The 16799-nt window shown below is 40.2% G+C and overlaps 1 protein-coding gene across 3 annotated transcripts in view; it reads right to left on the bottom strand.

Moving 5' to 3' along the window:
- The window catches only part of ST8SIA1 (ST8 alpha-N-acetyl-neuraminide alpha-2,8-sialyltransferase 1), a 126368-nt gene that overhangs the window by 48386 nt on the left and 61183 nt on the right, over positions 1-16799 (bottom strand). For all 3 annotated transcript variants that reach the window (XR_011337889.1, XM_069862697.1, XM_069862710.1), the window contains exon 3: positions 4492-4601. Coding sequence is in view for 2 of the 3 variants with exons in the window: in XM_069862697.1 (XP_069718798.1) it covers positions 4492-4601 (110 nt within the window). In the remaining variant the exon portion in view is untranslated. The remainder of the gene's footprint in view (positions 1-4491; positions 4602-16799) is intronic.

Here is a 16799-nt window from a genome sequence, read left to right as displayed (position 1 = left end):
TTTATCCTCCAGGCAGACCACATCAGTCATGAAACCCTGAGTACAACAACAATTACTTGCTTATCCGATTTTTTTGTCTTAATAATTCAGGGGCCCACATCCTACACTAGTGAAAGGTAGGAGCTAGGGAAGTGAGCTATGGTTCAGTTTTTACAGCAGATTCCACAGCAGTTTCCAGGGGCTACTGCAGAAACTGCTGTGCTAATGCATTAGAGGTTGGCATACACTTCCACCATGCTGAAAAAAAATCAGTTTCATCACAAGGAAAGCCCTTTCTTCCACAGTAGTCCTTGCATACGTTAGCATTTTCACTGACCTCTGCAGTGTTTGGAAAAGGGATCCAGGTGCTTGCAACAGCAGAGTGCAGAAAACAATGCTGCACAATTTACTAGCTGCAGCCCCACGCGTTACGGTTTTGTGCGATATCAGTGCCCAGAGAGGGCACTAGTGTGCACGCCATATACTATCCACAACTTCTGTTAACACAAAACATTCCACATTCCCTATGAAAAAAAACCCACAGCAGTGCTGTATTTGCATGTATTTGCATACAAATACCAGCTCTCAAAACCATATTCTTAAATTCACATCATAAAAAAAAATGCCAAGGGGAAGGACAGTGAAGTCCCACCTATATGGAACATTGACAGATTCAACTATGTTCGCCAAGAAAAACAAATTTTCCAGGCATGTTTTCTTTTCATGAATTCATTTGTTAAGATATGCACAATATATTGAGATCTCAGATAAGAAACAGCTTCTAGTCTGGTCTACTACAACTTAAGAAAAGCTAGATAACCTAAAGAGAAGCCAGAAAAGAGGAATCAAAATAAAGGTTTCAGAAAACGCAGTCATTGAGCGGGGGGGGGTGGAAAAAGACAGACTAGAAGCATAGGGGAAGTTTAATTCCCAGACATAAGGAATGATAAAAGCTTATGAGAGGTTTACATAAAATAAAAATTTTTTTAAAAATCACCTGGTAATAGGTTGTTTCCTGCACCTGCACTGGATAGGATACAAATTAATCAGATTAATACTATTTGGAAAGGTTATAGAAAGCCTCTTGGTGGCAGTCAAATGGCAGCTCAAACAAATATTTGTGAAGCCATACATATATATGTGATTTGACCCAGAGCAGAGAGATGGTGTAAGTGGTCTCTGGCAGATTACAGTTTAATATCCTCTGATTTGAATAAACACAAACTCAAAAGGGCAAGCTTTTACAAAGCCTTTTTTGGTTGAAGTCTATTTAAAAGCTATGAAGGACCAAGATCTCTCTCTAGTTTTTATCATCTCAACATCTCAATAATAAAATTTCTTTCACGAACCAGTCCCAGATGTATTATTTAAATAAATCTAATTCTTTTCATCAGTAAGTCTCATTCCCAGCTTGCTCTGCATGAAATATTAAGAAATGGTCTGAATGCTCAGCGAAAACTCAGTAAGAACTTGGTTGACAGAACCTTCTTGGCCTTTTAGGTTATTTTCTTGAACAGGTCAGCAGACTGCTGAGTGTTGTGCAGGTGAGGAACACATCAAGAAACAAAAGATTAACCCTAAGAAATGTCTTCTTAATTATCTTAGTCTTCATCCTGGTACTGAAGAGTATGTATGTGAATGTGCAAAAAGAACTAAGACAGTGTTTCAGGACAGCATTTTTGACAAGTGCCTAGCTGGAAGAGTGAAACATCAGTCCTCTGTGTAGAAAACCAGTGTGACTTAGACCCAGCTTTTATGTGGGGAAAAGAAAAAATCATCAACAGGCACAGCAGTTCACGTGTGCCTTTTTCACATCTGAGATCTTCCAATTCAATAGGTAGAAACAGCTGCAAGGGTAGAACGAGAGGGATCCTTCACCCTCACCGGGCAGAAATGACTCTTCTGTGTTTGGCCCAGACAGAAGTCCATGTCCTGCAGATACAGAGATTACAGTCAACTTGACTGATGCACGTGCATTTGTTAGATGCTATGTTGCTATCTACTTATTTTAGAATGCTATATATGCACATATACTAAACATTAGGGACCAACACGAATTTAATATGTAATTGCAAACGTTCATTTTCTTTCCTTTGTGGCACAATGTCCTGACAATAACTGCATAAGGCAGCTGAAAGCCATATTTCTCTGGATTTGGCTACAAATCCCTAACTGCCACCATATTTAACCTCCCCAGCTCCACCTGGGCTGCTGTGGCTAGATGGCATGGAACAGCATGATTAAAAGATAACACCTTGGCCTCCCCAAACCAGGATAACCGCTAGTCAACTTGAAATAGTGACAAGTTGCTTCTAGTTTTGGATTAAATTCACCAGCAAGCAGCTTGGAGAACTCCCTGCAATTCTCTGCTAATTTACAGAGGGAAGCTGTCTTCCTGGGAAATGTACAAACCACAGTAGAGCCATGGAAAGAAGTTGCAGGAAAGGGAGTGAGATGTAGAAATATTTCTTCAAAATCTAATGCCAAGAACTTGTACCTCTTCTATCAAAACACAGAAAAAACACATTGCTGAGGCTTTAGTACCCAATAGCTCTCTCTCAAAATAAACATTAACAGGAAGGGAGAGAGTAAATATTTTTTTTTTCTTAGAAATAAGGATTAGAAACTTGAAAACCAGCTAGGTATCAGAAGAACCGCTTACTATAATCATACTGTCTAGATATTTAGACCGTATGTCATGAACCTTTTTCACTGCAGAACCTTAGGGGCTGAAAATTGCTGCTTTTTTAATCTCCGTGTTGGTACAATTGTGTTTGTAGAAGATATTCAGGAATGAGATGAGTTTAAACTCATTAATTAACCTTACCGATTACAATATAACAGAGAAGACGGCTGTAGTCATATGACAGAGGTTATGGAAATCTATTCAAGTGAAAACAAATCCCATGTGAATGGAAGAAAAGAACAAGGGCAAAACCTAGCATGACATTTCACACTACAGAAAATCTTTAAAGATATCACACAAATTCCTTTACAAAAATGAAAGATATTATGCAAGTCACTATTGTGCTCTTTCTCAGCTCTCAGATTACAGAAATTAGATTCAGAAAAGATCAACTAAACCCTGCTATAAAAATATTTTCTCCCAGTGGCATATTGGATTGTAACCCAAAAGAACTGAAACATTTTCCATAAATATGGCTGCACATCACAAATACAATAGAGCCTGTAAGCAGGTACCAGGATTTTTGCATGATTTACCCTGTCGCTTATTTCCAATTCAAATAAGCTCCATACAGATAATGGCTGCTTTACCCTCCCTGGAGAGAAAAGGATTTTTCTGATCAAACTACGACAACTGCTTTTTTTTTTTTTTAAAAAAAAAAGTTTCTATTGTTTTTGTAACTGATTGCTCCAGCAGCATTTCAATTTCCCATTGCATCTAGATAATACTACCATGGTATATAGCCTGCAGTTTCTTATATTTAGTCTGTGGAACACCTAAGGAGTTCTGCAGTAATGGCAATCAGCACATTGTCTCTCTTCCCCTGGGCCTTACACCTTCTGTTCTGTGAATGACCTAAATATATATTTCCTTTCCCTTTTAGTTCATTGTATTTCTTTACTTTAACATTGAAAGCATTTTTGGTCTTTGAGATGCAAACCAGAAATTACAATAACACTATTTGGTTTGCACTAAATTTGTGTGGCTTTATACCAAACCACCAGGATCTAATAAGGAGCCTTGCTAAAGTGGGTGTTTATTATGCATCCATTGTAGAACCCCAAAAAAATCCATTTCTCATCTCTTTGGGAGCATTCCTCCATTTTCTCTCACACAATGCTTTTCTTGTTCATATTTAACAAGGAGGAACTCATTTCTGTCTTTCTTCCTTGAGGAATGCAGACCTAGAAAGTGCCAAATTCAATCACAAAAGCAGAAGCTGGTTCAACATCCCTCCTGACAGGTTCTTATAGCTTCAGGAAGGCTGGAGTGAAAGAAAATGTGAGGAATCCAAAAAAAGAACAACTGCATCAAGAAAAGAGGTTTGGTCTTTCCTCAGTCAGCTGGAAATCAGTGTTGAAGGAAGAAAACCACAAGAACATTTTAGCTTGTTCCAACTTCTTCAGTCTTGTCCCATAAGTCAGTGCCTATTCATCTTGAGTTCAACGGGTTGTATATGACAGCATTTAGAGTTGTAGAGGACAGAGCACATTGTAGGATGAGATTCTGCCTAGGACTATATAATTAAAAAGAAAATCATCTCTTTGGTCCCTCTCTGTGATGCTGCACAATCTGGCACAGCCTTAACACATCCATCTGCAGATTACCCCCACACTACACACTCATTTCCAGAAGCCGGTCAAAGTCTCTTTATTGCCTCTCCTCACAATTTTAAACAGTTCACTTGTGTAAAGCATCCTGCAATGGGGTGAGTAGCGGGAAACATGGCAAATTATAATTGATTAATCACAACTGAATAACTTTGAAAAGTATGAGACTTAGCAGGGGGAAAAGGGGACAATGTGTCATTGAGATTTCTGTCTTACCGCATGACAAAATCTGCTTGATCTATTTGTTTGCCGCAGCCGCTCTTTTTCAGGATCCCACCGTTTCCCACCACGGAGCATTTCTTCAGCGGCAGCTGGAAGGGAGTAGCCTAGCAACACAAAACAAGGACTGGTTTTACAGAGGAGAACACATGCATCTTTGTAGCAGCCTCTCCTGTAGAACCCAGGGAGCTGGCAGGGCTCAAAGTGATGAAAGAAAAGGGAGAATTAGGAGCTAGGGAGAAAAAAAAAGAGAAAAAAAGAAAAGTACAGAAATTAGCTGGTAAGTAGGCATAGGACAGTTCTTATCGCCACTCCCCAAACAAGGATGTAACAAACATGATACAGAAGATAACATCCCTGCAAAACCAAAACTGCCTGAAGTCCTAACGCAGACACTGACAAAGCCAGGCAGAGACAGTCATGTCAGAATAAGCCTTCTGGCCAAGCTGCAAGGACACAGGGGGAACAGGACAACCAGGAGGAAAAAAAACAAAAAAAAAATCCATACAAAAGACAGTTCTGGGGAGGAAGGAAGGAAGGAACAGGGAATGAGGTGATGACAGAAGTGTACTGGGAATCTGTTGTCACCCTGGCTCCCTCTGTGTTTGTGTTGCTGGGACAGATCACTCCAAAGCCTTAGGCAAAGATATTTAGAGCTTGACAGCAGCTCCTTAAACACTTAGCTGCCCAGGCACAGCATCAATTAAAATTAGAAAGTGAACATTTTAGCTAAGGAGCTTTTGTAGCAGCTTAGCAGGGCATTAAAGTGCAAGGTCAAATTGTCATGCTATCTTATGCATCAAACAGAGTAATAAAGTAGATCTGTATCACCTTCTTCATTCCAGAGGACCTCAAAACTATGGATTGGGTATCTCCCTGTCAGCCCCAAGCCATTCACCTTTAGTGAGACTGGGACAGTCAATAACCAGCACACAGTGCATCAGTGCAGCCCAGCATACATTTAAAAAAAATGGTGGTGAAAAGATGTGAATTTATAGCAGTGTGATTTAGCTACAGAATGGAATTTCTCCACACTACAAAAGTTAATATTCACTTCATGCAAAAAAAATGTGCCAGGACTTTTTATTCATCAAACCTGCCAAAACCGGACTTTGCAGCAGAGACAGAAATTGCTGCATGGGCCTCCAAGAATGCAAATTCCATGGCGACAGAATGCTGGATCGTAGAACAATTCTCCTCTCTGGGAGGACAAGGTAGAATGGTGGCAGCACTTGTACTCTCTTACATGTACAGAGCAACATCTAACGTTGCATCATGTATTCACCAGGCATTGCGACAGTGTACATGGTCCAGAAAAGAGACCCAGCATTATAGCACAAACTCTGTATTTTCTTTTCTCAGCAACCTAGATTTCATTCAGCTAGTATAAAGCCACAACCTGCTTTCTAATGAAAAAAAAAATATTAAAGTATTTTGTTCATGCTAACTCTGGATTAAGATATGCTAAGGCAGAAAAATAAATTTTAGTTTCTTGAGGTCCAGCCACCATTAGAAACCCAGTGAGAGCATGGCAGAACAATACTAAGTATGCATCTGCATTCTTGTTCTGCATCTGCTTTCTCAAGAACACTTTTTAATTTACACAGTTCTTGAACTAGGAATATATCTTGAAATTGAAAGAATATCACATGTCTAAGGTGACCCGATCAAATGCAAGCTCACACACTCAGTAAAGGGTGGGATGGGAATCAGAGGAAATGTAGAAAAGATACATCTAATAAATAACAGTGCCTTTCCTATTCAAGATATATCAAAGCTCATTTCAAGACAGCAGTTTATACAAAGGCAAGGCTGTGACAAATCACAGACAAAGGCAGAAGCCATTAACTCTTGCTTTTAACAGTTATGGATGCACTGCTACATAAATTCTTTGGCTTTAGTACAGATTGAGTATCTTTAGACCCCAAAAATAAACATTTAGGAGTTGTTAAATGCTTCAGAAGTCTGTGATTTGCCAGCAGCCTTTGATATTGCCTGAGATGACCCGCTACCCTTCAAGAGAGTCTTATATCTTGTTATGCTCAAAGACAATAATATTAGTTGTCATTTTCTCACATACTTTTGTTTCTGAAAGCATGTGAAGCTTTGAAACTCAGGTCCTTCAGAGAGTCCAAGAAATAAAAGAACAAGATCAAGGCTGAAAGGCTGATTTAATGAAGCCAAAGGAAATTACAAGAGGCAGGTAAAATCACCATGGTGGTTGTCCCTCCACCTAACCTGCAAAGAAATCCACTCACTCCACAGACATTGGAGGAAAATCAAACTGAACAAAGTTCTTGGTGAAAAGCCACCATGCCCCAAGAGCCCAAAGAAGCTGTTGCATCCAAGCAAAGTAGTGAAAATCCAGGACACGGCACAGACATTGGACAGTCTACATGCCACTATTTAACTTAAAGGGTTCAATGGATGCATTTTTCAGAAGACCATACTTACAAACTTTCAACAGACGTGATGCAAAAAACCTAGTTCCAGTACCATAATAGGGCAGGGCAAGAGAAGGTTGTAAAGGCCTATGGATTAATTGTCCCTGGTGTTTGGTGGGGTTTCAGCTGCTTTGAGCTTAATGAAGAGCAATGGCTTAGGAAGACCTGGGAGAAACCTGCATTTGTTTTCTTGCACATGACTTTTCTTCAAATATTTATATGGCAGATCTGTATTACTGCTGAGACTGCAGGGCCATTTCAGGAACTCTGCCCTGAGCCTCTTTGTCCAAACAAACTGCCCAAACATACACAAATCATACAAGTCTTAAACTCAAGTGCTGCCCACAAGCGCCTATGAAACTTATAGCTCCTTTTTCTCTCTACAAAAGGCATTTCTCTTTTCCCTTTTTCAAAGGTATTAGTCCCCTGGCCTTTGAAATTGTCAGGAAATCACTATCCTGTAATCTAGTTAGTAGTAGCATACCCAGCCCGCTGCAGGACGTTACTGTGATGGCACACTTCCCTCCACACCCAAAGGATCTTCATGGGACAGATACCAGAGACAAAGGCATTTAAAGGCTCTTCAAACCTAAAAGGCTGTGGACTTCATTCTGTGACTTCTCATAAGCATTCAGGTTATTCTTTCCTTTGGGCTGCCCAAAACAGGAAGTGCAAACAGCTTAAGCAAAATTGCAACACAATTAACCAAAAGGTAGTTCCAGCCCTAACACATGGTAGAATTACTCAGCTTGTTACTAGCTTTCCAGATCACTATTGCACTTTCAAGATGTCTCCTGGCATCCTCTAGTTGTTCCTACTGCTAGCTGGTCAGGGTAGTAGGCACTGTAGATTTAAGGTTGAATTTAATATTCTATGACTTCTCAAAACCTGGGGTATTTTTTTCCTCTAAGAGTAAAAAACATTGGTGATGGACTCCAATAATTATTTGATTGCTCACACCAAGTGATCTTAAACTGTCTTCACAGTGTGGGTGATCTGCCTTCAGATATTTTGAATATTATGTTGGGGTTGAAGGGTTAGAAGAACGCTACACCTTACTCCAGAATTAAACCGGTTTTACTTTTTTGTACAATCGACTTGGGGATTATTTATAACTTCAATAAGAGGTAATTTTCAAATCAAAAGTACTATCTTAAGGTCATCTTGCTATTTGGAGATAATACTATACAGCAAACCCAAGTTTGCTTCTAGGTTTCTATTACTGGCAAAACATGTTTCACAGGACTTGTAAAAACCTTCTCATGCTTTCCTTCTTTACCTCCCACAGTGTAACACTTTGCTAGGCAAATTGTGAGTTCATAGTTAAAAGCATTTAAGTTCCCACAATGTGGAGACCCAGCTGTCATTTATGCTAGATACTCACAAAAAGCTCAGTTGTTTTTCTCCTTAGAATTGTAAGCTAGTCAACAAAAGCTGGGTTTGGAATGCAAAGTTGTCACAAAAGAATTTCCACTAATATTAGCTTCCTGAAACTTTGTTATTTTCATTGTCAACACATTTGTTATTTTCTTCATTCATAAAATTTTAATGAACAGCCAGAGTCCTGTGTGTGGACTAGAAAAAATAGCTCAGCATCAGTTCATCTACTATAATAGAGAAAATGTACAAATAAATGACCAATTCACCCCCATTTTTGAGCAATCATTATTATAGGATTTGCAGATGCTGTTAAGTGAAAACACATTGAATATAAGAAGTAAGCAAGTTGAATTCCCTTTAAAATAAGTTTCAAATAATTTCTAAAACCATTTGTAAGATGTTTTTTAAAAGGCATCTCCAAACAAAACAAAAGACTGTAAGATCCCATTGTCTCATTTTCCCTGATTTAATACAATGAAACCCCAGTGATAACCAATGAAGATGTTCTAGTTCATATTAATGTAAATGTAAGAAGAAACTGCACATGCCCCTGTGAATTCAATGGCAAATAAGCACACAAAGTAATAGACTAAAGATTCCAAATTGAATAGGGGACTAATTTAACAAAGCATCTATCCAGCAATTCACTGATTAGTTTCATCATTCATCTAAGTAGAAATAAATCATTGTCATCAGCTAAAAGAACATTACACAGAGCTAACAAACTATAATTTATTTTAGATAATGCTACTCTAATTCACTTTGATTTCACTGTTAGGTTATTAATGCAGTAATTTTTGCCCACTACCTGCCAGAAACTTTAATCAGCAACCAAGTTCTTACTGGGAAAACAGGAAAAATTACAGTATTCAGCCGCTGATTTAATGCTGAAGATGTCAAAAACTGAAAACATAGAAAATATAAATTAGAATAAGGTGGGATTTTAAATAAGGGTTTTGAATTTGCAAGAGATACTGCGATCTTATCATCCCATTTGAGAAGGCAACATCCTGTCAAGAAGGTTGTTTTTCTAAGGAGACAGCAAAACCCCAAGAGTTAATGAGAAGCCAAAATCAGCTCTTCATTAAAGATTTTCTTGCACCTTTGCATAAGGAAGTAGCTAATTCTCTGGGTGTGTCAGCCACAGGTAACATGGTGCTGTTTTTCACACTGTCAGACATGGCCACGGCAGGGTGGCAAATGCCCCTTCTTTGTTGTTTACAAATCATCTTCGGTCTGATGGGCCTTTTGTTCCTCCTACAGAGCTGTCAAGACATGACAGCTTGATGGCAACCGGCTCCAAAAAAAGCATCAGTGTCAGGGATGAGGCATTCACCATAAGGGAACGTGGAGGGTGGTTGTGGTTCTCTGTATTTCACTCGCTCCTTTCCAACAAACTGCTACAGTCCCCCCCTAGTCTGGACACAAGAGCCCAGATCAAGGAGAAGCATAACAGAGGTCAGGAGAAGCTGCTCCTCCTACAACAAAGAGGACTTTTCAGCCCATCTCCCACACCATGCCACTAGAGTGAGACAGCTGACATCCCTCTTTCCATCCTTTAGAAATAATTATTATTTTGCCAGGAAAATAACCTTTTTCACACAAAAAAATAAATGCTTAGCGTTAAGGTCTGGGATATTTTTTGGTAAAAACTTTGAAAAATAAAAGACATACTTTTGTGGGGGAAGATTTCCTTTAGTAATTTATAACTTAAGACATTTTTCTATTGTACACCTATTTCCAGCCTGGCCTCTCTCTAATTACTGACTGAAATAACTAAAAAATGCTTGAAACACATCTAAAATATTAACAATAATATAGATCTCCCTTTTGTATAGACAATCAGAAGAAACATGGATTACAATGAAAGTGTCTGTGTATGAGTGCTGGAAACAGAGAAAATCTTTTCCATATCATAAATCTTGAGCAAACACAGGCTGGAAGATACATGCCTTTAAACATACAAAAAAAACCACCGATACTTTACAGGCAGATTTACTGAATGCTATATAAGTCCTAAATTGTTTTGTGTTCATGCAAAGCTATACTACAAAAGCACATTAGTGAAACTGTTGAAAGCTACATTTTGCATGTGCAAAATCTCTCAGGTTCACCATGCCTGTTCCTCTGAGACTTGCTAAACATGTGTTTTCGCTACAATTCATATAAAATTCTCTATATTCCTCTAACATGTGAAATAATGTGTGAAATGTTAAGTGAAAGGCAAGACAAAAACCTTGCCTCTATGGCAATGCTGCCACAAAGCAGAGGATTAGGTATAAGCACACTTACAGTCATTTTGTGGAACAGGTCAGAATGGAGCCCCTGCCAGACTGATCCCAGGTACGCAGCCCACTGCCTTTTTTATCTATGATAACTATGAATATTAAAAAATAGGCTGAGCATGGTTTTTAAGATCCTGGCCTCAGATAATACCAAACCCCAGTATTTGATTTCAAAGCAATTATTAAAAGAAGAAATTGTGACAGTGACTGACTAGGAAAACCCTCCAGCAGATAAGAGAGAAATCTTAAAATTAACCTCCAGCTACCTTCATTAATATTTTTTTCAAATAGTTTCCTTGCTCCGCAGAGGCACTGCCATCTAACAAATCCCGAAACCTAAATCTCACTGCTTGCACAAAAGAGGAGTGGTCCAGATGGAGCAAGCTTCTTAGTATTACCATGCAGGCATGTCTCAGTCACGACAACAGTCTCTTTATCAAGGATTCAAGTGGAATTAAACATTCAAGCTCACGTATACTTTGTGCTCTACACAGATACGTTTTTCAGGCAGTATTGTTTTTCACAAGATTGATATCTCATTAAATATTCATACGGGGGCACAGGACTGCAAAAGAACATTTAGGGGACTGAAAGCATTGCTCTGTGGCTGCAGGAAACCCTCATTTCAAAGAGGATACCTGGGTTATTAACTGCACAACAACTACACACAAAAGAGAGAACGTTTTGCAACATACCTGCATATTCACAGAAAGCACAGAGTACCAGTAACTCGCTGGCAGTCACTTGTAGTTCAAGCTGTACTTTAAGTAGGAGCTTCAAAACAGCGCGCTTTCTAATAGCTTTACACTCAGCATGAAGTCACTGTGAGTACTTGCCATGAATTAAAATAACATTTCAAATTAATGCTGTGGCATTTAATTCAATAGAATTGGCCTTCATACAGCCAGCATAGCACAGTGTATGGATTATGAAACAAATTCACATTTGGAGAGTGTAATGGTTTATTTTAGAAAAGAATCATAGAATCACCTGGTTTTAAAACACCCACGGGATCATCAATCACTAAACCATGCCCCTCAGCACCTCGTCCACCCGTGCCTTAAACACCTCCAGGGAAAGTGAATCAACCACCTCCCTGGGCACCCTGTTCCAGTGCCCAATGACCCTTTCTGTGAAAAATTTTTTCCTAATGTCCAGCGTGAACTTCTCCTGGCAGAGCTTGAGGCCATTCCCTCTTGTCCTGTCCCCTGTCACTTGGAAGAAGAGGCCAGCACCCTCCTCTCTACAACCTCCTTTCAGGTAGTTATAGAGAGCAATGAGGTCTACCCTCAGCCTCCTCTTCTCCAGGATAAACAACCCCAGCTCTCTCAGCCATTCCTCATAAGGCCTGTTCTCCAGCCCCCTCACCAGCTTCGTTGCTCTTCTCTGGACTCTCTCCAGAGCCTCAACATCCTTCTTGTGCTGAGCGGCCCAGAACTGAACACAGGATTCAAGGAGTGGTCTCACCAGTGCCAAGTACAGAGGGAGGATAACCTCCCTGGACCTGCTGGCCACACCATTTATGATCTAAGCCAAGATGCCATTGGCCTTCTTGGCCACCCGGGCACACTGCTGGCTCATGTTCAGTCAGCTGTCAATCAACACCCCCAGGTCTTTCTCCTCCAGGCAGCTTTCCAGCCAGACTTCTCCCAGCCTGTAGCACTGCACAGGGTTGTTGTGCCTCAAGTGCAGGACCTGGCACTTGGCCTTATTAAACCTCATGCCATTGGTCTCTGCCCAGCACTCCAGCCTGTTCAGATCCCTTTGCAGAGCCTCCCTACCCTCCAGCAGATCCACACTTCCACCCAGCTTAGTGTCGTCTGCAAACTTGCTAAGGGTGCACTCAATGACTTCATCCAGGTCATTGATAAAGACATTGAACAGGGCTGGACCCAGCACTGAGCCCTGGGGAACCCCACTTGTCACCGGTCTCCAGCTGGATTTCACACCATTTACCACCACTCTCTGGGCCCGGCCATCCAACCAGTTTTCCACCCAGGAGAGTGTGCGCCTGTCCAGGCCAGAGGCTGACAGTTTCTCAAGCAGAATGCTGTGAGAAACTGTGTCAAAGGCTTTACTGAAGTCCAGGAAGACCACATCCACAGCCTTTCCCTCATCCAGCAGCCGAGTCACTTGGTCATAGAAGGCGATCAGGTTAGTTTGGCAAGACCTGCCTTTTGTGAACCCATGTTGACTGGGCCTGATCACCCGGTTCTCTTGCATGTGCTTCATGATAGCACTCAAGATCTCCTGTTCCATGACTTTCCCTGGCACTGAGGTCAGGCTGACAGGCCTGTAGTTCCCTGGGTCCTCCCTGTGACCCGTCTTGTAGATGGGCACAACATCAGCCAGCCTCCAGTCCAGTGGAACTTCCCCAGTCTTCCAGGACTGTTGGAAGATGACGGAAAGGGGTTTGGCCAGCACATCCGCCAGCTCCTTCAATACCCTTGGGTGAATCCCATCCGGCCCCATAGACTTGTGGGTGTCTAGTCGGGCTAACAAGGCTCTGACCACCTCCTCTTGGATCACGGGAGCCTCATTTTGCTCCTCTAGCTCCTGGGTTTGTACACAGACGGAACAACTTTCTTTACAATTAAAGACTGAGGCAAAGAAGGCATTAAGTACCTCAGTCTTTTCCTCATCCCCTGTCACTGTTGTTCCTTCTGCATCCAATAGGGACTGTATAGTCTCCCTAGTCCTCCTTTTATTGTTAATGTATTTATAGGAAGGTTTTTTATTATCTTTCACAGACTTAGCCAATCTAATTTCTAGTTGAGCCTTAGCCCTCCTGATTTTTTCCGTGCATGATCTCACTTCCCTCCTGTAGTCCACCCAAGACACCTGTTCCTTCTTCCAAACCTCATAGACATTTCTCTTCTTTTTGACATCTCTCAAAATCTCCCTGCTCAACCAAACTGTTTTTTTCCCCTGCCAGCTCTTTTTCCAGAACATGGGGATGGCTTTCTCCTGAGCTGCTAGGATTTCCTTTTTGAAAAGCTCCCAGCCCTCATGGGCTCCCTTGCTCTTAAGGACTGTCTCCCATGGGACTTTGCCAACCAGCCTTCTGAACAGTCCAAAGTCTGCCCTCTGGAATTTTAATGCGACTGTCCTGCTAACCACCCTCTTCACCTCACCTAGAACTGAAAAACTCTATCATCTCATGATCACTTTGTCCCAGGCATCCTCCTACCACCACAACCCCCACAAGTTTGCCTGCAATGTACTAGGACCTCAAATTTTGGATTAAAAATGAGAAAAATGCAATATTGCTTCATGATTAATTAGAAAAGGGAACTCATCAAACTGGGGTGGGGAGGGTGTCCCTTGCTCTGAAAGGTGTTATGGCTTCTAGTATTTCCTGAATTGGGAGTCCTTTAGAATGATTTGGGTTTCCTTCCAAATAACTGCATTTAGATGTTCCGTGGAGCAACTCATTCCAATGTGAACTATATGAAATGGAAAAATAAAGTACAAATTCCTTGAAAATCAGCTTGACCAGAATTCATAAATAATTGTCTATGTTGACTTCCCTAAACACCTTCTCATACACTTGAATAACTCATTTGATTTTTGGTGTGTTTTTTATCATGTGTGGTAATAAGGATAAATTTTGACTCATAGGTCACATGACTGAACTGTGCCAATAGCCACAGAAACACTTAGCAAATCCTTGCTTTTACTTGACTACCTGACATCACCAGATGCCACGGCAAGCTTAGAAGAAATCCCCATCCACTGTGTGGGATTCTCAGTCCTGCTCTGCTTTGCCAACACCTCCAGAGGTAAGTACACAACAGCCTCCCTCTTAGATTTCAACTGGGTCAGACTTTTATGTTTGCATTGTACAGCGTTTACACACCAGGCAGCAATTCACCTACCAGTTCACTGGCACTCAATGGCAGAAAGACATTCAGGCACACTAGGTATTCCAGCAGTTATTTAACACTGCACTACGCTGAGTGCCAAGCAGCGACTCTTTTGGGCTAGTAGGCCTAAATTACAGGTGCTGCTTTTGAAGAGTTTGCCCATTCTCCACTTTTTCCCCGCTCCTTTCTTAATCTGCTCAAAGTCTGAGCAGAAGAGAAAAAAGCTAAGTATATCTAACTGTATGCACCAGGGTCACATTGATACAAAGCCCTAAGCTCAAGTCAAGAAAGGGCATTGAAATATTTTTTTAGTAGACTTTTCATGGAAACAAGGGTAAGCACAGTTCATCACTTCGGGGGAAAAAAACTACTTTTTTAATGTCACGCACGCCTATTAAACAACAAGAGTAGTTACTCTTTTATAAGAGTGTAATGACTTATTCTGCAGGCCTGGGAAAATGCAGTATAGGCTTTTTAACTAATCTCCTGCTTTGCAGTGCACAATTTTCTAGCTGAGAATGTAACTGTATATAGGTGCATATTTTAACTTCCATGCATGAAAGTTTTTGCTAAAGCAAATAACTATTATGTTCCAGTTGGAGAAATGCAGACAGAAAACAAATAATATGATTGCACAGGGACAACATCCTCCAACTCTGACAGCACTTTCTCCCTCAGTGATTTCAGGAAGAACAGCAACAAGCTGCAACCAAAACAGAACAGGGAGAAGTGCAGCTTATCTGCTTGTGTGTGCCTAGTGTAGGAATAAGTAAACAACGTACTCTCATGTTGAATTATTCTCTTGTGAGAGCATGGGACAACACACCCATCAGCAAAGATATGAAAATATTTGGGACATTTGCAATACCAGTTATTGTTCAGTGAGGGCTACCACTCACTTATTTTCCTAGCTTTACCAAGGATTCCTCAACACAGTTTCATTCATTTGCAAGGTTTCTGTCAGGGCCAATCCACAATCAAACACAAAGTTCCTAAGCATTTCAAGATCAATCCTTACACTGCAGAACTGATGCAGGATGAATGCTTCTACAATCACATCAGCAGAATATAAAGAACTGTGAAAGGCAACAATAGCCTGCATTGAATGTGGGTGGGAGCAGGAAAGACAACACGCAGGAGGACTCTGAAGAAGGTGTCAGAAGACCCATCTGCACGTATATGGCTGATTTAGTAAAAAGCTCATCCAGCTATAGATACATAAAGGTCTCTAAAGTCTTATTAGCAGGACGCAGCATATGCAGTAAATAAAGTTAGTTTCAGCTCATAAAAAATATAAAGGGCTTCCAATTCTGCTTGTATAAAAGACAATTATACTTAAACAAAGGAATGGCTCTCTAAATCCCCAAGGGCCCTCTACTACCACTGGTACGAATAAGGAACTGAAGCAAAGGAAATTAACCGACTTATACAGGCACTAAATTATGGATTTAGTTATCATGAGATAGATCCCAAAGTTTAAAGCTTTGGCTTTTATTTTTTAGGCTGTCTTAAAAGCAATACACTTCCATTTAGCTAGAATATTAAACAATGAGCTTCTAAAAGGAAAAGATCCACTAATCAAAAAATGCCTCTTGCCTTTGCATCACCTCTAAATAGTTCAAATGAATCAATGACATCTATTGAGAATCACTAGTTAAAAAGACATCAAAGACAACTAGCAAGGATTGATCTCTCTAGGAATTTTGCAATTAGAGTTTGAGTGGAGTGTAAACACAGAGACTGGTTTCTGGCAGCAGGGAAGCACTGTTGACTTTCTTTAATACTCACAGATTTTTTTTCTTCTCTATGAAGAAGAAAAATTAAGCTCTTAAGAAAGCTTCACTTATCTTGTACCCAAGAAGAAAATATCTAACAATTCTAAGCCAAATTTTAGACTTTAAGAATTCTACATTTTACAATACAGATGCAGATTTATATACCAATCTTTCTTTCATTAAAAAAACAATTTCCTCTGATACAAATTAGTGAAATACAGATAAACAGAAAAGGGAACCTAAACAGGCAAAGGTTAGCTAGAAAATATTTTAGGGGCTCTGGTGTTTCAAGATGTTGTAGAATAATTTATGAGTAAAGACTGGATGAAAAATTCTGATGATATTGGGCTGCCCAGAAATGTGAAAAAAAAAAAAAACAAAAAAACCCCCAAAACCAAGGTATAATATTATATCACAGACACAGTGGGTTCATTTAAATGTACTACTGAATTGGATGAAACAATGATATGAACCCAAAAAAGTGAGTAATAACTTTTTTCCCCTCCCATAGCAAACAGTCAAACCAAACAGAATCATAGAATTGTTTAGGTTGGA

The sequence above is a fragment of the Phaenicophaeus curvirostris genome, chromosome 1 (assembly GCF_032191515.1).
Source record: "Phaenicophaeus curvirostris isolate KB17595 chromosome 1, BPBGC_Pcur_1.0, whole genome shotgun sequence".
Classification (NCBI taxonomy): Eukaryota; Metazoa; Chordata; class Aves; order Cuculiformes; family Cuculidae; genus Phaenicophaeus; species Phaenicophaeus curvirostris.
The sequence above is the reverse complement of the archived record's forward strand: the minus strand, read 5'-3'. Positions and strand labels throughout refer to the sequence as shown.